General features: G+C 52.6%; 2 protein-coding genes across 2 annotated transcripts; both read right to left on the bottom strand.

Moving 5' to 3' along the window:
* Positions 1–2,343: 2,343 nt before the first annotated feature.
* On the bottom strand, positions 2,344–7,695 carry LOC147414178 (heat shock factor protein 5-like). The gene is made up of 7 exons (XM_086475430.1): positions 7,137–7,695; positions 6,371–6,471; positions 6,100–6,247; positions 5,241–5,250; positions 4,375–4,477; positions 3,904–4,141; positions 2,344–2,366 (listed from the first exon to the last, which is right to left on the bottom strand). The coding sequence occupies exons 1-7, from the start codon at positions 7,693–7,695 to the stop codon at positions 2,344–2,346; spliced, it is 1,182 nt and encodes a 393-aa protein (XP_086331556.1).
* Positions 7,696–11,184: 3,489 nt separating this feature from the next.
* Positions 11,185–16,344, bottom strand: LOC147414177 (heat shock factor protein 5-like). The gene is made up of 6 exons (XM_086475429.1): positions 16,195–16,344; positions 15,786–16,080; positions 15,020–15,105; positions 14,749–14,896; positions 14,483–14,565; positions 11,185–11,514 (listed from the first exon to the last, which is right to left on the bottom strand). The coding sequence occupies exons 1-6, from the start codon at positions 16,342–16,344 to the stop codon at positions 11,185–11,187; spliced, it is 1,092 nt and encodes a 363-aa protein (XP_086331555.1).
* Positions 16,345–23,692: the final 7,348 nt, after the last annotated feature.

The following is a 23,692-nucleotide window of genomic DNA, read 5'->3' as shown; positions in this document are numbered from 1 at the left end:
TCACCAGCCCCTGCTCCTGGCTCCAGCCTCGGCACACTGTCCCCCGGTGCCGGCGGCACCTTGCGGAAGCCATAGAGATTGAGCTGCCGGATGAAGCTGCTGAAGTTCCTCGTCCGGAAGATGCCAGCAGCTCCGCTCGCCACACCACGGCCGGCCGGCCGGGCGCCCAGCACCTCGGCCTCGAAGAGCTGCTGGTCGATGAGCACCGCCTCGCCGCTGGCGTCCCAGCGGATGGAGCGGAACCGCGGGCTGTTCACCAGCCACCACAGCTTGGCCGGGAAGTTCCCGGCCCCGACGGCGGAGGGCAGCGGCGCCTCCTCCATGGCGATGCCGCCGGTGGCGAGTCAACAAACTGACGTAGGGGGCACTCGCGCTGCAAAGGCCACCACGCCAGCGAAGCCCCGCCCCCAGGCGCCACGGGGCACGTCCCAGGCTTGTGACGCGCTGCCTGCATTTGGTTCGTCACAATGGTATCCAACTGATTTTATTTTGACCAGCACATTGTGACGCTGAAACGCACAAGAGCTAAAAGCAGTTTGGACTAATGGCCTGAACGGAAGGGCCAGGAGTACCTAGTTTCTGGCTTCCTCATTGCTTGCAGTCATTCCAACTTGTGCAGAACAGGAGCAAATCCCGGTTCTTCTGCCAGCCCAACGGTCGCTCTTCCATGTCTGGCAACGACTGCTAGGTACAAGGCAGGGGAGAATCTGAAGCAAGGTGCCTACTCTTCCCAGAACCATACTGGTTGTTCCCAGTATGGAAAAGAAGCAGCGTCCAAGTTAAGTAGAGGGTCTGCAGATGATGCCAGCTTTGCTTGCACTCTTGGGGTTTACAAAACCAGAGGCTGGCATGTCAGAGTGCAGGAAAGGGTCATTACTCGAATCCCTCTGACCAAGATGACAAACCATTAGCCGAAAACCTGGGAGATCACAAGCGTGTAAAGTACTCTGCCTCGTCAGCAGACCAAATGCCCTCACAGGTCCCCTCCTCGGCTCCCACCGGTGCGGGCTCAGCGGCCCGTGGGAGCAGTCTCGGTGGGGGGCGGCGGGGCGGGCTGGCGGCAGAGGTGCCCGGAATGCCACCGGGGGGGTCTCCTCGGCCAGCCCCGGGAGGCGAGGTGTGCCGCAGGGCAGGCCCATGGCCTTGGAGCGCGGCCGCGACGGGCAACGGGTGGGCGATGGAGCGGGGCCACCCGCGGGTGGCTCGGAAATTCAAGCGACCCCAATCTGTGGGACCTCCCCGGCCGCTCACTGCCGCTCCTCCCAGGGCGCTGCTGGAAAGGGGGGGCTCAGGAGAGCGACGGGCTGGCGAGGGGCCGTTGTGACACCACGGGCCACCCGACGGGTCCCGGGCGTTGAGGCCGCAGAACTCAGCCAGCGGCCCCAATGGAGAACCGCTCCACCCTCCTCAGACCTGCCCATGGGGGATGGATCTTGGTATCGGTACCAACTCCATGAATATCGAATTGATATTGTTATTATTATTATTAATGTTGTTGTGGTGGGTAAAAGCGTCAGCAAGAACTCCCAAAACACAAAGCGGTTCTTTTCAACCGCGACTCCTACCCTTTGTAACCGAAAAGAAAGAGGAGAAAATCAGGCTGCAACGCTCTTTTCAGTTTAAAAACTCCATTTATTGCAGTGGTGCCACCCTACTACATTTCCCCAACCCTACACATAGAGAATGTGCCCCCCCCCATCCTTCAAACGGTACATTCCACCCACACAAACCCAGAGCTATTACAGACCCAAGATCTACTATCAACACAAAGACAAACACGTTTTAAAAGTTTAAAAGTTACTCTGACGGCCTGATTCAACTAAAATAACAAATATCATTACAGAGACCGCCGGAACCGAATGAAAACGAGGAAAACAGAAGAACTCCCCATTAAAAGAGAGCAGCTAATATCCTACCAAGTTAATAAAAAATTCCAAAATTAAGAGAGTTTTTGGTGTTTTTATTTTTTAAACAGAAAGCGTTGAAACGATCCAAAGACCTCGTGGTGTGCGAAGCACCGCGGCTGGAGGCTGACAAGGAAGCCAGGCGGCAGCTGCTGCACGTTTTCACGTAGTTGTCACCCGCTTCTCACTCTCTTGTTTCTTCCTCCACAAAGCGCCCCTGCTTGCAGGCTGCCTCTTCCAGCGGGGCTGGCGAGAAAAGGGAACACGCAGTAAATGTTAGTCCTTGTCCCCGTGGGAGATGGGGGGGGTTCTCAGCTGGACTGAGGCCCCTGAACAGGACAGCTTCGACCTTGCGAGGGTTCCAGTCTGCCCGTGAGAGAACAGACAGAAGCAAGAAGAGCTGCAGCTGCAAGATAAGCAAGTCCTGAGAAAGTCTCGGCTACAAGACAAGGCGTCCGCGTCCTTTTGGCAGAACGCATGATCCCGTGTACGGCAATAAAACAGTGTATAAGATGCCGCTGAGAGTTCAATAACTTCAGGGTTTATTTACTGATAGAATTTATACCCTTTTCCACCTAAGAGTAATTAGCATAAGCCCATCTGCGGAAGCGTGTGGCAGAGTACACTAAGAGACTGCGCAAGTACGGTATTTTAACTGAAGGCCCAGTGAAGTACTTGCACTGCACACAAGAACTAAACTATTCTGACCTCCCCTTTCTGCAATAGTTGGTTTCAGAGTAGCTGTCTCCAGTCTCTCAAAAAAAAAGAAAAGTCAAAGCTCTCCTTACCAGGACAATCCTCGTCCGAACTGTGTCGTCTTTTCCTGCACCGAGGTTTTACAGGTGAATCTGTCTCTTCCACGGATGCGTTTGCAGGGGCAGTTCCTGAAGTGAATTGTCTCTCCTCTGCCCCTGGAGTACTGGATTCACATTTCACACTAGTATTCTCCTGAAAACCAACCAAAGAAAAAAAAGGAATAAACCCAAAGACCACCCCCTATTTTCTTGTAATCACTTTAGGGACAAAATAACGATTCTCCTCCACTCCAAAAGGACACCTAACAAGGGCTGAACACTGCCTAGATGGTGTAAGTTCTTTTCACTCGGAGTTACGGCTGCCAAATTGAACCTCGAGCTCTCACAAACTGGCATATTAAGCAAAAGATGAAATCGGAAAACCACTGTACAAAGCGAGGGCACAACATCCTCACCGGCTGAGCTTTGCCCTCAGTTACCAAACCAGCTCTGAGAAACAAGCTACAAGAAACCCAGGGGCGCTCCTTGTTACCAACACGTGTGGAGCGATGACACATCCAGCTCAAACAACTCGCCAGAGCTGGGTGATGCAAAACTACACGGGCGAGCCTCACACTTCTGGGTGGGAGTCCCACCCCACCCCATCCAGTGGTTGAGACGTTAAATCATAACCTGTCGCTTGCTTTGTGGAGCCCTCTGCTGCTGCTCCCCAGGGATTTTGCAGGCAGCCATTTACTGAACTGCTCTATTTCCATGACCATCTGGCAAAAATCCATAGGCTTAAGAAAAAAAAAAAGCCAAACCACCAAGTTACGTTTCTGTTCCACTGCGGCAACAAAGGCCCAAAGTGAAGCACTTGGGACTTTACCTCTAGACAGAAAGATGTTCTCACCATCACCTGCTCTACAGCATTCATCTCCTCTGCAAATATCCTACCAATCCATGTCCCAAAGATAAGGGATTGTTCAAAGCCTGCAACGTGTCCTTCTACTAAGGAAAAAAAAAGCCTTTTCAAAGTGCTATGTGCGAGTTGTACCTCCCTGCACCCCTCACCTGCTCTGGACTGCACGGTCCCTCCTGAGCAACCACGACGGAGGACTGAGCTGGTTGTTCTCTCAGTTCTTCACAGGCTTCCTGGGGGGTCACAGCTTCTTGTGCCACGTCACCAGCAGCACTTTCAGTGGACACACTGTCGTGGGTGGCACTTGATGTGTCCGAAAATTCTTGACCGAGAGAGTCCTCACTGGAGTAAACGTCGTCCCAGCTCTCGGTCTCAAGCAGCAGCGGGGTTCCCCTGCCAGATTGGCTCTCTGCAGCTTCCTTGGGCGCCGTTTCAGCTTGGGATGATGGACACAGCTCATCAAGCCGAATCACGGGAATCCCTTCAAAATCGTCTGCTGAATTCTTGTTTTCATCCTCTGGGTCATATGGCCAGTCAGAGGGCAGAAGGTCCGCTGCATAAGGGAACTGCCCTGGTGGGATCTGGGAGAAACAAAATCCAGCAAACACGGGTATCAAACAATCGCAGGGACAGGATGGGGGTTGGCTCGGTAAGGCTTTCAGTTGTATTTTTTAAGATCCTAACCAGTGTTTCACTTTGGTTGCACTGCTTGTTTCCTGTCTGAAGTAGCCAGGACTTCAAGTAAGAGCTGGGTTACCAAGTCACCAGTCCAGGGAGGAGATCATCCCTGCCAAAAGCAGACCGACCAACCCACCCACCCACACTGCAACAACTTCTGCCTCTTCTCAGAGGACCTCAGCTCGAACCGGTTACAACACAGATCATCTTCTTGGGTGCGCTGTAGGATCTCGTACGCACTTCCAAGAGGAGAAAGTGCCCCCACAAAGATACAACTCAAATCCTTCTAGTTTATCTAGAAAAGATACGAGAGACAAGGATGGGAGGGAGGCTGCAAGGAAGCGGTAGAAGAGCAAGAAGTCAGGACTCAAAACACTAATAGTTTGCTGCTCATTGGAGCTCCAGAGGAAAAACGGTCTAATGTAGCAAAAGTGCTGACAGGGAAGCTGAGCATTCCACGTAGAAGATTAGCATAGTGTGCTCAGGAGGTAAAGCACAACCACCCCTTTTTGAGGACTTCTAGGACTAAAACAGGGTGGCTTGAGTGCTTGGGCAATCATTCAGAAGTCGTTCAGGTTCAATTCCATTCTCCAATAACACGGCTGATCATCATTCTTCTGAGACATAAAAGCAAATGACTTAGGACTGCTTTGAAGCTCAGGAAAGTTTTTCTTCTTGCTTCAGTTCCACGAGGAAATACTCACAGTTCAATAAAAATGCTAAGAGCAACAATCAAACAGCAGGGCTGCTGGCTTAAAAAAAAAAAAAGGAAAAACGGAAAAAAAAAAGCCCACAAAAATCCCACTACGCTGCTAACTTGAATTACAGAACTACTCGTTTAACGCTCAGCCGCTCTTTGAAACAGATAATTGTAAACCACGTTACTCTCACTTTCTCAAGAGGATCAGTTTTCCAGCCGACACCCTTCACTCCACAAGCCCCCGAACCCCCAGTCCATTCAGTCTCCTCCGCTCTCGCCCCACCACAGTGCGCTGCACTCACCTGGCAGAAGCTGCAGTGGGTGCCCAGGGAAGGTGCAGCACCAGCACAGCCGGTCAGAGGAGCAGTGTAGGCTGGGGGCGAGGAAGACGGCAGGGCAGCTGCAAGGATTCAAGCACAGTTAGCAGACTCCCAGAACTTGGGGTTGGTATGCACAGTTCTAGCGCTCCCTTGGATTAAACGGTTCGGTACATGCACAGAAACGTGTTATTACCTCCCAAGTCATCTTAAGACTGATTTCCTCGCCTTTAAAAATGTTTATTCTAACATAAGTGTACATATATTAAAAACATAACCTGTACAATGGATACACACACACAGAAACTTCATAATCACAGTCTTTTGTAGCTAATATCCCCTTTTTGACTTGGCTGCTTGACTTTCTCATCCCAACACAGAAAACCAGAAAGAGGCTCCACGTAGGAAGAGCCGACCTGTTCATACACACACTCACACGGAAATTCAGGGATTTTAATCTAAAAAGTAACTTTGTAGAGGAGGCAGTATTCTGCAGGCCCTATTTTTGGGTGGCACGCAGAGATAATTTAAAAGCAAAGGTATTCTCTGCAGGACAGGTAACCTTTAAAATCTGCAATCACACTCAGAGAAACCCTTGACAAAATCCCATTTAGTCCCATGTTCATCAGAAGGAAACGTTACCAGTATAACAGGAGACGGCAAACAGGTCGGAACAACCCATTTACGAGGCCTCACACCTCCCTGGGGTTTCACAGCAGAAAGCTGCTACCAGAACCCATGGGGTTTAAGCATATACACATGACAAGAGCATTGTAGAAAAACATTTAAAGGTATCACTTTTCAGTATCTTCTTGAAAAGCAAGCGCAGAAATTACTTTCGTACCTGTTGGACAGTAGGCTGCAGAGTACAGCACTGAAGAAGCGTAGCTGCTGCAACTTGGACACGACGTGGCCACTGAACGAGACCACTGATGGAGCAGCAGGATGGAAGGAACAGCCTGCTGTGTGTAGTTGACGCTGGTTGAAGAGGCCTGTTGGGGTCACAGAAGGGCAGATCCTTTAGCTGGAAAAGCTGGGGAAGCCTCACACACTGGAGGCAACGCAGGAGAACCCTGCTGTGTTCTGCAAGGCACTGGGGTCTGATGGAAACTCACTGATGGTAAAGTGCCTCGGTTGTGGGACGAGGTCCATACACAGTAGTCAGGATGGACGCTGACGTCATAATGGTGACTCAGCTGTGCCGTGGTCACCAGTCCTGCAGCAGGTACAAAATAAAGCAAAATGAGTGTTAAGGAAGGGTTTTCACAGGCGATGAAGGGCAATAGGAGGACCCACTCCAACTGAAGCCCCCCTTTATTGATCACCCCAACTAAAGGTTCTGAAGGGAGGACACCGCTTCAACCTCCTAGCTCTGAGGGAGGATCACCGCTCCACCTTCACAGGGCTTTTGCCTCCTTGGTGCAGGCTGTACTGCAGAGCAGGCTGGTTTTGGGGCTAATACATAACACTTGCACTGTAAACCAGGTTTGTTTAAGACACATATAAAAAATCTGTAAAACAGGTTGTCTAAGGCGAGAAAAATCAGACTGTCCTTCAGAGCAAGGAGAAGAAACGTTCATCTGGCAGAGCTGTGCCAGCCCCACAGAGATGGGGTGAGGGTGTTCTTGGTGTAGCGCACCACGGGGACCGTCCTGTAGTGGACAGGCAGACGGAATCACACGTGAACCACGCTACCCGTGCTCACTGGCAGCAGATCTACCTGCGCGAAGAACACCCGTTTACCTACCCTGGGTGAACCGAGCGGCCACCGGCAAGGAGAGGCAGCCCTCCTCCCTCAGGGGAGCGCCCAGTTTCACAGCCCGTGTTGAACCCAGCGCTTCTCCACCCCACCACGGCCCCGCAGGGCCCGCCTCGGCTCACCGGGTCTGGGGTCCTGGCCGAGCGTCGACGGCAGCAGCGGTGGGCTTGCACGCGGCAGCAAGCCGGGCACCCCATGGCCACGGCCGGGCGGGTGGCTGGGCACCTCCAGGCCGGCTGCCATCCTCGCCCTGTTGGTGCGCGTCAGGCGCATCAGGCGGACGAGGAGCTCGGGGAAGCCGCGGCGAAAGTAGGGGCTGGAGAAGTGGTGGAGGGGCCGGGCGCAGCTGCCGCCGTCGTCACCAGCCCCTGCTCCTGGCTCCAGCCTCGGCACACTGTCCCCCGGTGCCGGCGGCACCTTGCGGAAGCCATAGAGATTGAGCTGCCGGATGAAGCTGCTGAAGTTCCTCGTCCGGAAGATGCCAGCAGCTCCGCTCGCCACACCACGGCCGGCCGGCCGGGCGCCCAGCACCTCGGCCTCGAAGAGCTGCTGGTCGATGAGCACCGCCTCGCCGCTGGCGTCCCAGCGGATGGAGCGGAACCGCGGGCTGTTCACCAGCCACCACAGCTTGGCCGGGAAGTTCCCGGCCCCGACGGCGGAGGGCAGCGGCGCCTCCTCCATGGCGATGCCGCCGGTGGCGAGTCAACAAACTGACGTAGGGGGCACTCGCGCTGCAAAGGCTACCACGCCAGCGAAGCCCCGCCCCCAGGCGCCACGGGGCACGTCCCAGGCTTGTGACGCGCTGCCTGCATTTGGTTCGTCACAATGGTATCCAACTGATTTTATTTTGACCAGCACATTGTGACGCTGAAACGCACAAGAGCTAAAAGCAGTTTGGACTAATGGCCTGAACGGAAGGGCCAGGAGTACCTAGTTTCTGGCTTCCTCATTGCTTGCAGTCATTCCAACTTGTGCAGAACAGGAGCAAATCCCGGTTCTTCTGCCAGCCCAACGGTCGCTCTTCCATGTCTGGCAACGACTGCTAGGTACAAGGCAGGGGAGAATCTGAAGCAAGGTGCCTACTCTTCCCAGAACCATACTGGTTGTTCCCAGTATGGAAAAGAAGCAGCGTCCAAGTTAAGTAGAGGGTCTGCAGATGATGCCAGCTTTGCTTGCACTCTTGGGGTTTACAAAACCAGAGGCTGGCATGTCAGAGTGCAGGAAAGGGTCATTACTCGAATCCCTCTGACCAAGATGACAAACCATTAGCCGAAAACCTGGGAGATCACAAGCGTGTAAAGTACTCTGCCTCGTCAGCAGACCAAATGCCCTCACAGGTCCCCTCCTCGGCTCCCACCGGTGCGGGCTCAGCGGCCCGTGGGAGCAGTCTCGGTGGGGGGCGGCGGGGCGGGCTGGCGGCAGAGGTGCCCGGAATGCCACCGGGGGGGTCTCCTCGGCCAGCCCCGGGAGGCGAGGTGTGCCGCAGGGCAGGCCCATGGCCTTGGAGCGCGGCCGCGACGGGCAACGGGTGGGCGATGGAGCGGGGCCACCCGCGGGTGGCTCGGAAATTCAAGCGACCCCAATCTGTGGGACCTCCCCGGCCGCTCACTGCCGCTCTTCCCAGGGCGCTGCTGGAAAGGGGGGGCTCAGGAGAGCGACGGGCTGGCGAGGGGCCGTTGTGACACCACGGGCCACCCGACGGGTCCCGGGCGTTGAGGCCGCAGAACTCAGCCAGCGGCCCCAATGGAGAACCGCTCCACCCTCCTCAGACCTGCCCATGGGGGATGGCTCTTGGTATCGGTACCAACTCCATGAATATCGAATTGATATTGTTATTATTATGATTAATGTTGTTGTGGTGGGTAAAAGCGTCAGCAAGAACTCCCAAAACACAAAGCGGTTCTTTTCAACCGCGACTCCTACCCTTTGTAACCGAAAAGAAAGAGGAGAAAATCAGGCTGCAACGCTCTTTTCAGTTTAAAAACTTCATTTATTGCAGTGGTGCCACCCTACTACATTTCCCCAACCCTACACATAGAGAATGTGCCCCCCCCCATCCTTCAAACGGTACATTCCACCCACACAAACCCAGAGCTATTACAGACCCAAGATCTACTATCAACACAAAGACAAACACGTTTTAAAAGTTTAAAAGTTACTCTGACGGCCTGATTCAACTAAAATAACAAATATCATTACAGAGACCGCCGGAACCGAATGAAAACGAGGAAAACAGAAGAACTCCCCATTAAAAGAGAGCAGCTAATATCCTACCAAGTTAATAAAAAATTCCAAAATTAAGAGAGTTTTTGGTGTTTTTATTTTTTAAACAGAAAGCGTTGAAACGATCCAAAGACCTCGTGGTGTGCGAAGCACCGCGGCTGGAGGCTGACAAGGAAGCCAGGCGGCAGCTGCTGCACGTTTTCACGTAGTTGTCACCCGCTTCTCACTCTCTTGTTTCTTCCTCCACAAAGCGCCCCTGCTTGCAGGCTGCCTCTTCCAGCGGGGCTGGCGAGAAAAGGGAACACGCAGTAAATGTTAGTCCTTGTCCCCGTGGGAGATGGGGGGGGTTCTCAGCTGGACTGAGGCCCCTGAACAGGACAGCTTCGACCTTGCGAGGATTCCAGTCTGCCCGTGAGAGAACAGACAGAAGCAAGAAGAGCTGCAGCTGCAAGATAAGCAAGTCCTGAGAAAGTCTCGGCTACAAGACAAGGCGTCCGCGTCCTTTTGGCAGAACGCATGATCCCGTGTACGGCAATAAAACAGTGTATAAGATGCCACTGAGAGTTCAATAACTTCAGGGTTTATTTACTGATAGAATTTATACCCTTTTCTACCTAAGAGTAATTAGCATAAGCCCATCTGCGGAAGCGTGTGGCAGAGTACACTAAGAGACTGCGCAAGTACGGTATTTTAACTGAAGGCCCAGTGAAGTACTTGCACTGCACACAAGAACTAAACTATTCTGACCTCCCCTTTCTGCAATAGTTGGTTTCAGAGTAGCTGTCTCCAGTCTCTCAAAAAAAAAGAAAAGTCAAAGCTCTCCTTACCAGGACAATCCTCGTCCGAACTGTGTCGTCTTTTCCTGCACCGAGGTTTTACAGGTGAATCTGTCTCTTCCACGGATGCGTTTGCAGGGGCAGTTCCTGAAGTGAATTGTCTCTCCTCTGCCCCTGGAGTACTGGATTCACATTTCACACTAGTATTCTCCTGAAAACCAACCAAAGAAAAAAAAGGAATAAACCCAAAGACCACCCCCTATTTTCTTGTAATCACTTTAGGGACAAAATAACGATTCTCCTCCACTCCAAAAGGACACCTAACAAGGGCTGAACACTGCCTAGATGGTGTAAGTTCTTTTCACTCGGAGTTACGGCTGCCAAATTGAACCTCGAGCTCTCACAAACTGGCATATTAAGCAAAAGATGAAATCGGAAAACCACTGTACAAAGCGAGGGCACAACATCCTCACCGGCTGAGCTTTGCCCTCAGTTACCAAACCAGCTCTGAGAAACAAGCTACAAGAAACCCAGGGGCGCTCCTTGTTACCAACACGTGTGGAGCGATGACACATCCAGCTCAAACAACTCGCCAGAGCTGGGTGATGCAAAACTAGGCGGGCGAGCCTCACACTTCTGGGTGGGAGTCCCACCCCACCCCATCCAGTGGTTGAGACGTTAAATCATAACCTGTCGCTTGCTTTGTGGAGCCCTCTGCTGCTGCTCCCCAGGGATTTTGCAGGCAGCCATTTACTGAACTGCTCTATTTCCATGACCATGCGGCAAAAATCCGTAGGCTTAAGAAAAAAAAAAAGCCAAACCACCGAGTTACGTTTCTGTTCCACTGCGGCAACAAAGGCCCAAAGTGAAGCACTTGGGACTTTACCTCTAGACAGAAAGATGTTCTCACCATCACCTGCTCTACAGCATTCATCTCCTCTGCAAATATCCTACCAATCCATGTCCCAAAGATAAGGGATTGTTCAAAGCCTGCAACGTTTCCTTCTACTAAGGAAAAAAAAAAGCCTTTTCAAAGTGCTATGTGCGAGTTGTACCTCCCTGCACCCCTCACCTGCTCTGGACTGCACGGTCCCTCCTGAGCAACCACGACGGAGGACTGAGCTGGTTGTTCTCTCAGTTCTTCACAGGCTTCCTGGGGGGTCACAGCTTCTTATGCCACGTCACCAGCAGCACTTTCAGCGGACACACTGTCGTGGGTGGCACTTGATGTGTCCGAAGATTCCGGACCAAGAGAGTCCTCACTGGAGTAAACGTCGTCCCAGCTCTCGGTCTCAAGCAGCAGCGGCGTTCCGCTGCCAGACTGGCTCTCTGCGGCTTCCTTGGGCGCCGTTTCAGCTTGGGATGATGGACACAGCTCATCAAGCCGAATCACGGGAATCCCTTCAAAATCGTCTGCTGAATTCTTGTTTTCATCCTCTGGGTCATATGGCCAGTCAGAGGGCAGAAGGTCCGCTGTATAAGGGAACTGCCCTGGTGGGATCTGGGAGAAACAAAATCCAGCAAACACGGGTATCAAACAATCGCAGGGACAGGATGGGGGTTGGCTCGGTAAGGCTTTCAGTTGTATTTTTTAAGATCCTAACCAGGTGTTTCACTTTGGTTGCACTGCTTGTTTCCTGTCTGAAGTAGCCAGGACTTCAAGTAAGAGCTGGGTTACCAAGTCAACAGTCCAGGGAGGAGATCATCCCTGCCAAAAGCAGACCGCCCAACCCACCCACCCACACTGCAACAACTTATGCCTCTTCTCAGTGGACCTCAGCTCGAAGCTGTTACAACACAGATCATCTCCTTGGGTGCGCTGTAGGATCTCGTACGCACTTCCAAGAGGAGAAAGTGCCCCCACAAAGATACAACTCAAATCCTTCTAGTTTATCTAGAAAAGATACGAGAGACAAGGATGGGAGGGAGGCAGCAAGGAAGCCAGGAAAAGCGGTAGAAGAGCAAGAAGTCAGGACTGAAAACACTAATAGTTTGCTGCTCATTGGAGCTCCAGAGGAAAAACGGTCTAATGTAGCAAAAATGCTGACAGGGAAGCTGGGCATTCCACGTAGAAGATTAGCATAGTGTGCTCAGGAGGTAAAGCAGAAGCACCCCTTTTTGGGGACTGCTAGAACTAAAACAGTGTGGCTTGAGTGCTTGGGCAATCATTCAGAAGTCGTTCAGGTTCAATTCCATTCTCCAATAACACGGCTGATCATCATTCTTCTGAGACATAAAAGCAAACGACTTAGGACTGCTTTGAAGCTCAGGAAAGTTTTTCTTCTTGCTTCAGTTCCACGAGGAAATACTCACAGTTCAATAAAAATGCTAAGAGCAACAATCAAACAGTGGGCTGCTGGCTTAAAAAAAAAAAAGGAAAAACGGAAAAAACCCCACAAAAATCCCACTACGCTGCTAACTTGAATTACAGAACTACCCGTTTAACGCTCAGCCATTCTTTGAAACAGATATTTGTAAACCACGTTACTCTCACTTTCTCAAGAGGATCAGTTTTCCAGCCGACACCCTTCACTCCACAATCCCACGAACCCCCAGTCCATTCAGTCTCCTCCGCTCTCGCCCCACCGCAGTGCGCTGCACTCACCCGGCAGAAGCTGCAGTGGGTGCCCAGGGAAGCTGCAGCACCAGCACAGCCGGTCAGAGGAGCAGTGTAGGCTGGGGGCGAGGAAGACGGCAGGGCAGCTGCAAGGATTCAAGCACAGTTAGCAGACTCCCAGAACTTGGGGTTGGTATGCACAGTTCTAGCGCTCCCTTGGATTAAACGTTTCGGTACATGCACAGAAACGTGTTATTACCTCCCAAGTCATCTTAAGACTGATTTCCTCGCCTTTAAAAATATTTATTCTAATATAAGTGTACATATATTAAAAACATAACCTGTACAATGGATACACACACACAGAAACTTCATAATCACAGTCTTTTGTAGCTAATATCACCTTTTGACTTGGCTGCTTGACTTTCTCATCCCAACACAGAAAAGCAGAAAGTGGCTCCACGTAGGAAGAGCCGACCTGTTCATACACACACTCACACGGAAATTCAGGGATTTTAATCTAAAAAGTAACTTTGTAGAGGAGGCAGTATTCTGCAGGCCCTATTTTTGGGTGGCACGCAGAGATAATTTAAAAGCAAAGGTATTCTCTGCAGGACAGGTAACCTATAAAATCTGCAATCACACTCAGAGAAACCCTTGACAAAATCCCATTTAGTCCCACGTTCATCAGAAGGAAACGTTACCAGTATAACAGGAGACGGCAAACAGGTCGGAACAACCCATTTACGAGGCCTCACACCTCCCTGGGGTTTCACAGGAGAAAGCTGCTACCAGAACCCATGGGGTTTCAGCAGCTGTGCCTGTTGCCCTTTTTAACAGTTTGGAGCAACAAACCCGGGAGCTGACCAGCACAGAAAGAGCCAGGGGACATCCTTCTAAAGAAGCAGGAGCTGCGTGTGGCTCCTGCTTTATGATGCAGCCCGGACACCTTTCAGAAGGACCTTCTATGGCCTGTGAACATATCACAATTCTGGACACTGCCAAAAACCTAAAGGACAGCTGCGTTTCACTCCCTGGAAACTCCAAGACATCTTTACAAACCCAAGAAAACCACCACAGAGAACTTGGAAGGGCTCTTGGGGAAACAACACAAAGGAGCCATGAAGGAGGAATCATTCCTTGTAAACTGCTGGAGTGATTCTAAGAAAAACCAAACACATACTACAAAGAATCTATTTTCTAAGAAAAGAAAAGGAAGGACCTGAAGGGAACAAGAGCTTGTGAAGCAGTAGGTAAGTGCAAAACACAATGTCCAGATCACAGGCGGGAATAAAAGACCCAGAGGAGCATCTTTCATTTGACTGCCCGTTCAACAAGAATCACGACGAAAAACCAGGCAAATCTTTTTGTCACTGAAGTCAACAAACGAGTTTGAATACACAGAAAAAGAAAACTTTGGACAAAGTCCTACTTTGGTTTAATTGAATGGGGATTCAAAAGTGAAACGAAAAGCATCAAGAATAAGATTGAGCCTACATTCTTGAGTCCCCTCACTTATGAAATACCAATTTTAAGATTAACTATCACTTTCCAAATAAGCTACTCTTGGTGCTGTGTGAATAAAAACACTTCAGTGAGACAGAAAATGGTAGCAGAAACGTCTTAGACAAAAGAAAGGGGTCACCACTTTTGTACTTCCTCATCTCCAGTGCACAAAAAAAAAGACAACATGAAGAAGCTAAGCAAGAAACAAAAGATATGAAAACAGTACGAGCAGAATGAAATCTTCTACGCAATACTTTTGATTCATCTTTGACTTTGAAAACTTCACCTAGGAAAACGTGAGACCAAGGACCAGCATACACCTTTTCAGCAAGTTCTCAGTGCTTTAGTGTCATCGTCCTACTTTGGCTCAATTACAACCACCCCTGGAAGTCAGCCTGACACTGACTAGTCGTGGGCAAAGGTTCTTCTCCTCGCCCTTTAACCTCGACACAGAGGCTACCTGGAAAGTCACCAGGGGACGCTCAACATCTGGAGGAAGGACAAGAACACCAAACTGAGAATCTTTTTTCTTTAAAGGTCTCGCTTCCTTTTAGACTTTCGATCTGATTCTCTCTTGACATATACACATGACAAGAGCATTGTAGAAAAACATTTCAAGGTATCACTTTTCAGTATCTTCTTGAAAAGCAAGCGCAGAAATTTCTTTCGTACCTGTTGGACAGTAGGCTGCAGAGTACGGCACTGAAGAAGCGTAGCTGCTGTAACTTGGACACGACGTGGCCACGGACCGGGACCACGAATGGAGCGGCAGGATGGAAGGAACAGCCTGCAGGGTGTAGTTGACGTTGGTTGAAGAGGCCTGTTGGGGTCACAGAAGGGCAGATCCTTTAGCTGGAAAAGCTGGGGAAGCCTCACACAGTGGAGGCAACGCAGGAGAACCCTGCCGTGTTCTGCAAGGCACTGGGGTCTGCTGGAAACTCACTGATGGTAAAGTGCCTCGGTTGTGAGACGAGGTCCATACACAGTAGTCAGGATGGACGCTGACGTCATAATGGTGACTCAGCTGTGCTGTGGTCACCAGTCCTGCAGCAGGTACAAAATAAAGCAAAATGAGTGTTAAGGAAGGGTTTTCACAGGCGATGAAGGGCAATAGGAGGACCCATTCCAGCTGAAGCCCCCCTTTATTGATCACCCCAACTAAAGGTTCTGAAGGGAGGACACCGTTTCAACCTCCTAGCTCTGAGGGAGGGTCACCGCTCCACCTTCACAGGGCTTTTGCCTCCCTGGAGCAGGCTGTACTGCAGAGCAGGCTGGTATTTGGGCTAATATATAACACTTGCACTGTAAACCAGGTTTGTTTAAGACACATATAAAAAATCTGCAAAAGAGGTTGTCTAAGGCAAGAAAAATCAGACTGTCCTTCAGCGCAAGGAGGAGGAACGTTCATCTGGCAGAGCTGTGCCAGCCCCACGGAGATGGGGTGAGGGTGTTCTTGGTGTAGCGCACCACGGGGACCGTCCTGTAGTGGACAGGCAGACGGAATCACACATGAACCACGCTACCCGTGCTCACTGGCAGCAGATCTACCTGCGCGAAGAACACCCGTTTGCCTACCCTGGGTGAACCGAGTGGCCACCGGCAAGGAGAGGCAGCCCTCCTCCCTCAGGGGAGAGCCCAGTTTCACAGCCCATGCTGAACCCAGCGCTTCTCCACCCCACCACGGCCCCGCAGGGCCCGCCCCGCCTCACCGGGTCTGGGGTCCTGGCCGAGCGTCGACGGCAGCAGCGGTGGGCTTGCACGCGGCAGCAAGCCGGGCACCCCATGGCCACGGCCGGGCGGGTGGCTGGGCACCTCCAGGCCGGCTGCCATCCTCGCCCTGTTGGTGCGCGTCAGGCGCTTCAGGCGGACGAGGAGCTCGGGGAAGCCGCGGCGAAAGTAGGGGCTGGAGAAGTGGTGGAGGGGCCGGGCGCAGCTGCCGCCATCGTCACCAGCCCCTGCTCCTGGCTCCAGCCTCGGCACACTGTCTGCCGGTGCCGCTGGCACCTTGCGGAAGCCATAGAGATTGAGCTGCCGGATGAAGCTGCTGAAGTTCCTCGTCCGGAAGATGCCAGCAGCTCTGCTCGCCGCCCCATGGCTGGCCGGCCGGGCGCCCAGCACCTCGGCCTCGAAGAGCTGCTGGTCGATGAGCACCGCCTCGCCGCTGGCGTCCCAGCGGATGGAGCGGAACCGCGGGCTGTTCACCAGCCACCACAGCTTGGCCGGGAAGTTCCCGGCCCCGACGGCGGAGGGCAGCGGCGCCTCCTCCATGGCGATGCCGCCGGTGGCGAGTCAACAAACTGACGTAGGGGGCGCTCGCGCGGCAACGGCCACCGCGCGAGCGAAGCCCCGCCCCCAGGCGCCGCGGGGCACGTGCCGGGCTTGTGACGCGCTGCCCGCCGCCGCCGCCGCTTCCCCGGCTGGACCCGCCGCGCTGTCCCCGCCAGTGTCCCCCGGCCCCTGCAGGGAACTGCCCCTGGCCGCGGCATCGCCTCGGCACACCCGCAGCCCCCTCATGTCCGGCACCCCCCTCAGCCCCCCCCGTCCCCGCATGCCCGCCATTTCCCTCAGCCCCCCCCGACCCCTCATGCCCGACATTCCCCTCAGCTCCTTGAGCGCCCTCATGCCCAACATTCCCCTCAGCTTCCCCCTCCCCTCATGCCCACCATTGCTCTCAGCCTCTCTGTCCTCTCAACACCACCATTCTCCTCATGCCCGCCATTGCCCTCAGCTCCCCCATCCCCTCAGCCCCGCCATTACCCTCAGCTCCGCCATTGCCCTCAGCCCCGCCACTGCCCTCAGCTCCGCCATTGCCCTCAGCTCCCCCAGTCCCCTCATGCCCGCCATTGCCCTCTGCCCCCCCCCGTCCCCTCCTTCCCGCCATTCCCCTCAGCTTCCCCCTCCCCTCATGCCCACCATTGCTCTCAGCCTCTCTGTCCTCTCATCCCCACCGTTCCCCTAATGCCCGCCATTCCCCTCAGCCTCTCCGTCTGCTTATGCCCGCCATTGCCCTCAGCCCCCCCCAGTCCCCTCATGCCCGCCATTCCCCTCAACTCCTCCAACCCCCGCCAGCCTCGCCGGCCCCTCAGACTCTCCGGCTCCTCAGCCCCACCGGCCCCTCAGATCTTCCGATCCCCTCGGCCCCGCCGACACCGGCAGCTCACGTCGGTCCCGGGGCGGAGCGGGCGGCTGAGACCCGGCGCTGAAACCCGCTGCTCGGAGCGGCCCCGACGCCAGCCCGGAGGCGTCCCCGGGCTGGCAGGCTGCAGGTCCCCGAAGCAAAGCGTGGGCGGAGGCGCCGCCACCAGCCCGGACCCCTGGGCAGAGTTAAAAAGGCGGCGGACACGGGGAGAGCGTTTCCGAACGAGGCCCCCCCCGGCCTCCCCCAGCGGCGGAGGGAGGAGGGCTGCAGCCGGGGGGGCTGCGGCCGGGGGTGTTCCCGGGGGGCGGGTGCTGGGAGACAGAGAGCGGGGCCGGGCGTCACCGGGGGAATTGCATTCAATCCCCCGGAGGAACCGTCCTGAGAGGCGGGGAGCGAGGGAGGTGATTAGTTCTGCTGAGCGTCCCTCCTGCCTCAGGACAGCAGCGCCGGGAACGGCTGCGGATCTGCCTCCCGCTGCCGCGCTGGGCGAGGGGGAAGCGCAGCGCTGAGGAACGCACGGTTTAGAATCCTGATGTTACGTACGCCGTGGTGATCTCTGAACTGAGGGTTTCCACCGCCGAAAGAAACGATGAAGCCAGAGCAGATGTTGGAAAGTGTCAGCCCCAAGTTCACTGGCAGTTCACAAAAGGGAAAAGAAAACGAGTTGAGAAGGGATTGAAGAGCAATAGCGAACAAATCAGGAATGATAACCCACACAGCCTACCCTGCACAAAGCCGGATAAACATGTTGGTGAATCCTGCCCATGGGCTCTTCCTTGGAAAAGAAAAACTCCTCCCCGAGCCCTTATGGGAGAAGCTGGAAGGGGCTGGTGGGCTGGGCAGCTGCGGGTTTGTTCCAAAACAAGCAGAGGCCTCGGAGTAGAAGACCACAGCACGGGCTGCTTTGTGTCCTACCCCTGATTCTCATTTGTGAGAAGGGATATTGAATTCCTAACATCCCTTAAACCAAGGGAGAAGGTAGCAAGTAACAGCAGCCCGGGAAACAGTGTGCACGAAGAACTCACCACAAATGAAAGAACGGGTCCAAACGCAGCAGCACTAATATAGAGATTTTATTTTGACTGTATTGAGTTGTACAGCACATTTGGTTTGTCACAATGCTATCGCACTGGTTTTAGAGTTTTTGGGCAGCACATTGTGACGCTGAAACGCACAAGAGCTAAAAGCAGTTTGGACTAATGGCCTGAACGGAAGGGCCAGGAGTACCTAGTTTCTGGCTTCCTCATTGCTTGCAGTCATTCCAACTTGTGCAGAACAGGAGCAAATCCAGGTTCTTCTGCCAGCCCAACGGTCGCTCTTCCATGTCTGGCAGCGACTGCAAGGTACAAGGCAGGGGAGAATCTGAAGCAAGGTGCCTACTCTTCCCACAGCCATACTGGTTGTTCCCAGTATGGAAAAGAAGCAGCGTCCAAGTTAAGTAGAGGGTCTGCAGATGATGCCAGCTTTGCTTGCACTCTTGGGGTTTACAAAACCAGAGGCTGGCATGTCAGAGTGCAGGAAAGGGTCATTACTCGAATCCCTCGGACCGAGATGACAAACCATTAGCTGAAAACCTGGGAGATCACAAGCGTGTAAAGTACTCTGCCTCGTCAGCAGACCAAATGCCCTCACAGGTCCCCTCCTTGGTTCCCACCGGTGCGGGCTCAGCGGCCCGTGGGAGCAGCCTTGGTGGTGGGCAGCGGGGCGGGCTGGCGGCAGAGGTGCCCCGAATGCCGCCGGGGGGGTCTCCTCGGCCAGCCCCGGGAGGCGAGGGGTGCCGCAGGGCAGGCCTGTGACCGCGGGCAACAGGTGGGCGATGGAGCGGGGCCGCCCGCGGGCGGCTCGGAAATTCTAGCGACCACGACGCGTGGGAACCCCCGGCCGCTCGCTGCCGCTCTTCCCCGGGCGCTGCTGGAAAGGGGGGGCTCAGGAGAGCGACGGGCTGGCGAGGGGCCGTTGTGACACCACGGGCCACCCGGCGGGTCCCGGGCATTGGGGCCGCAGAACTCAGCCAGCGGCGCCGATGGAGAACTTCTCCACCCTCCTCAGACCTGCCCACGGGGGATGGCTCTTGGTATCAGTACCAACTCCATGAATATCGAATTGATATTATTATTATTATGATTAATGTTGTTGTGGTAGTGGGTAAAAGCGTCAGCAAGAACTCCCAAAACACAAAGCGGTCCTTTTCAACCGTGACTCCTACCCTTTGTAACCGAAAACAAAGAGGAGAAAATCAGGCTGCAACGCTCTTTTCAGTTTAAAAACTCCATTTATTGCAGTGGTGCCACCCTACTACATTTCCCCAACCCCACAAATAGAGAATGTGCCCCCCCATCCTTCAAACGGTAGATTCTCACCCACACAAACCCAGAGCTATTACAGACCCACGATCTACTATGAACACGAAGGCAAACACATTTTAAAAGTTTTAAAAGTTACTCTGACGGCCTGATTCAACTAAAATAACAAATATCATTACAGAGACCGCCGGAACCGAATGAAAACGAGGAAAACAGAAGAACTCCCCATTAAAAGAGAGCAGCTAATATCCTACCAAGTTAATACAAAATTCCAAAATTAAGAGGTTTTTTGGTGTTTTTATTTTTTAAACAGAAAGCGTTGAAACGATCCAAAGTCCTCATGGTGTGCGAAGCACCGCGGCTGGAGGCTGACAAGGAAGCCAGGCGGCAGCTGCTGCACGTTTTCACGTACTTGTCACCCGCTTCTCACTCTCTTGTTTCTTCCTCCACAAAGCGCCCCTGCTTGCAGGCTGCCTCTTCCAGCGGGGCTGGCGAGAAAAGGGAACACGCAGTAAATGTTAGTCCTTGTCCCCGTGGGAGATGGGGGGGGTTCTCAGCTGGACTGAGGCCCCTGAACAGGACAGCTTCGACCTTGCGAGGATTCCAGTCTGCCCGTGAGAGAACAGACAGAAGCAAGAAGAGCTGCAGCTGCAAGATAAGCAAGTCCTGAGAAAGTCTCGGCTACAAGACAAGGCGTCCGCGTCCTTTTGGCAGAACGCATGATCCCGTGTACGGCAATAAAACAGTGTATAAGATGCCGCTGAGAGTTCAATAACTTCAGGGTTTATTTACTGATAGAATTTATACCCTTTTCTACCTAAGAGTAATTAGCATAAGCCCATCTGCGGAAGCGTGTGGCAGAGTACACTAAGAGACTGCGCAAGTACGGTATTTTAACTGAAGGCCCAGTGAAGTACTTGCACTGCACACAAGAACTAAACTATTCTGACCTCCCCTTTCTGCAATAGTTGGTTTCAGAGTAGCTGTCTCCAGTCTCTCAAAAAAAAAGAAAAGTCAAATGTCTCCTTACCAGGAGAATCCTCGTCCGAACTGTGTCGTCTTTTTCTGCATCGGGGTTTTACAGGTGAATCTGTCTCTTCCACGGATGCGTTTGCAGGGGCAGTTCCTGAAGTGAATTGTCTCTCCTCTGCCCCTGGAGTACTGGATTCACATTTCACACTAGTATTCTCCTGAAAACCAACCAAAGAAAAAAAAGGAATAAACCCAAAGACCACCCCCTATTTTCTTGTAATCACTTTAGGGACAAAATAACGATTCTCCTCCACTCCAAAAGGACACCTAACAAGGGCTGAACACTGCCTACATGGTGTAAGTTCTTTTCACTCGGAGTTACGGCTGCCAAATTGAACCTCGAGCTCTCACAAACTGGCATATTAAGCAAAAGATGAAATCGGAAAACCACTGTACAAAGCGAGGGCACAACATCCTCACCGGCTGAGCTTTGCCCTCAGTTACCAAACCAGCTCTGAGAAACAAGCTACAAGAAACCTAGGGGCGCTCCTTGTTACCAACACGTGTGGAGCGATGACACATCCAGCTCAAACAACTCGCCAGAGCTGGGTGATGCAAAACTACACGGGCGAGCCTCACACTTCTGGGTGGGAGTCCCACCCCACCCCATCCAGTGGTTGAGACGTTAAATCATAACCTGTCGCTTGCTTTGTGGAGCCCTCTGCTGCTGCTCCCCAGGGATTTTGCAGGCAGCCATTTACTGAACTGCTCTATTTCCATGACCATCTGGCAAAAATCCATAGGCTTAAGAAAAAAAAAAAGCCAAACCACCAAGTTACGTTTCTGTTCCACTGCGGCAACAAAGGCCCAAAGTGAAGCACTTGGGACTTTACCTCTAGACAGAAAGATGTTCTCACCATCACCTGCTCTACAGCATTCATCTCCTCTGCAAATATCCTACCAATCCATGTCCCAAAGATAAGGGATTGTTCAAAGCCTGCAACGTTTCCTTCTACTAAGGAAAAAAAAAGCCTTTTCAAAGTGCTATGTGCGAGTTGTACCTCCCTGCACCCCTCACCTGCTCTGGACTGCACGGTCCCTCCTGAGCAACCACGACGGAGGACTGAGCTGGTTGTTCTCTCAGTTCTTCACAGGCTTCCTGGGGGGTGACAGCTTCTTGTGCCACGTCACCAGCAGCACTTTCAGCGGACACACTGTCGACGGTGGCACTTGATGTGTCCGAAGATTCCGGACCGAGGGAGTCCTCACTGGAGTAAACGTCGTCCCAGCTCTCGGTCTCAAGCAGCAGCGGGGTTCCGCTGCCAGACTGGCTCTCTGCGGCTTCCTTGGGCGCCGTTTCAGCTTGGGATGATGGACACAGCTCATCAAGCCGAATCACGGGAATCCCTTCAAAATCGTCTGCTGTCTTCTTGTTTTCATCCTCTGAGTCATATGGCCAGTCAGAGGGCAGAAGGTCCGCTGCATAAGGGAACTGCCCTGGTGGGATCTGGGAGAAACAAAATCCAGCGAACACGGGTATCAAACAATCGCAGGGACAGGATGGGGGTTGGCTCGGTAAGGCTTTCAGTTGTATTTTTTAAGATCCTAACCAGGTGTTTCACTTTGGTTGCACTGCTTGTTTCCTGTCTGAAGTAGCCAGGACTTCAAGTAAGAGCTGGGTTACCAAGTCAACAGTCCAGGGAGGAGATCATCCCTGCCAAAACCAGACCGACCAACCCACCCACCCACACTGCAACAACTTCTGCCTCTTCTCAGAGGACCTCAGCTCGAACCGGTTACAACACAGATCATCTTCTTGGGTGCGCTGTAGGATCTCGTACGCACTTCCAAGAGGAGAAAGTGCCCCCACAAAGATACAACTCAAATCCTTCTAGTTTATCTAGAAAAGATACGAGAGACAAGGATGGGAGGGAGGCTGCAAGGAAGCGGTAGAAGAGCAAGAAGTCAGGACTCAAAACACTAATAGTTTGCTGCTCATTGGAGCTCCAGAGGAAAAACGGTCTAATGTAGCAAAAGTGCTGACAGGGAAGCTGAGCATTCCACGTAGAAGATTAGCATAGTGTGCTCAGGAGGTAAAGCACAACCACCCCTTTTTGAGGACTTCTAGGACTAAAACAGTGTGGCTTGAGTGCTTGGGCAATCATTCAGAAGTCGTTCAGGTTCAATTCCATTCTCCAATAACACGGCTGATCATCATTCTTCTGAGACATAAAAGCAAACGACTTAGGACTGCTTTGAAGCTCAGGAAAGTTTTTCTTCTTGCTTCAGTTCCACGAGGAAATACTCACAGTTCAATAAAAATGCTAAGAGCAACAATCAAACAGCAGGGCTGCTGGCTTAAAAAAAAAAAAAAGGAAAAACGGAAAAAAAAAAGCCCACAAAAATCCCACTACGCTGCTAACTTGAATTACAGAACTACTCGTTTAACGCTCAGCCGCTCTTTGAAACAGATAATTGTAAACCACGTTACTCTCACTTTCTCAAGAGGATCAGTTTTCCAGCCGACACCCTTCACTCCACAAGCCCCCGAACCCCCAGTCCATTCAGTCTCCTCCGCTCTCGCCCCACCACAGTGCGCTGCACTCACCTGGCAGAAGCTGCAGTGGGTGCCCAGGGAAGGTGCAGCACCAGCACAGCCGGTCAGAGGAGCAGTGTAGGCTGGGGGCGAGGAAGACGGCAGGGCAGCTGCAAGGATTCAAGCACAGTTAGCAGACTCCCAGAACTTGGGGTTGGTATGCACAGTTCTAGCGCTCCCTTGGATTAAACGTTTCGGTACATGCACAGAAACGTGTTATTACCTCCCAAGTCATCTTAAGACTGATTTCCTCGCCTTTAAAAATGTTTATTCTAACATAAGTGTACATATATTAAAAACATAACCTGTACAATGGATACACACACACAGAAACTTCATAATCACAGTCTTTTGTAGCTAATATCCCCTTTTTGACTTGGCTGCTTGACTTTCTCATCCCAACACAGAAAAGCAGAAAGTGGCTCCACGTAGGAAGAGCCGACCTGTTCATACACACACTCACACGGAAATTCAGGGATTTTAATCTAAAGAGTAACTTTGTAGAGGAGGCAGTATTCTGCAGGCCCTATTTTTGGGTGGCACGCAGAGATAATTTAAAAGCAAAGGTATTCTCTGCAGGACAGGTAACCTTTAAAATCTGCAATC

This window comes from Leptosomus discolor, chromosome 18, assembly GCF_034619465.1.
Source record: "Leptosomus discolor isolate bLepDis1 chromosome 18, bLepDis1.hap2, whole genome shotgun sequence".
Taxonomy (NCBI): Eukaryota; Metazoa; Chordata; class Aves; order Leptosomiformes; family Leptosomidae; genus Leptosomus; species Leptosomus discolor.
This window is presented reverse-complemented; position numbering and strand designations above follow the sequence as displayed.

Excerpts from the sequence above, each read along its gene's own strand:
- LOC147414178 (XM_086475430.1), bottom strand. The coding sequence starts at position 7,695 with ATGGAGGAGGCGCCGCTGCCCTCCGCCGTCGGGGCCGGGAACTTCCCG. Across the intron at positions 4,142-4,374 it reads AGTTGTTGCAGTGTGGGTGG|ATCCCACCAGGGCAGTTCCC; the intron begins GTGGGTTGGTCG and ends TGTTTCTCCCAG. Across the intron at positions 2,367-3,903 it reads CTGGGACGACGTTTACTCCA|GACGCGGACGCCTTGTCTTG; the intron begins GTGAGGACTCTC and ends TTCTGCCAAAAG.
- LOC147414177 (XM_086475429.1), bottom strand. The coding sequence starts at position 16,344 with ATGGAGGAGGCGCCGCTGCCCTCCGCCGTCGGGGCCGGGAACTTCCCG. Across the intron at positions 14,897-15,019 it reads ACCGAGGCACTTTACCATCA|GCCTCTTCAACCAACGTCAA; the intron begins GTGAGTTTCCAG and ends TGACCCCAACAG. Across the intron at positions 11,515-14,482 it reads AGAACCTTTGCCCACGACTA|ATCCCACCAGGGCAGTTCCC; the intron begins GTCAGTGTCAGG and ends TGTTTCTCCCAG.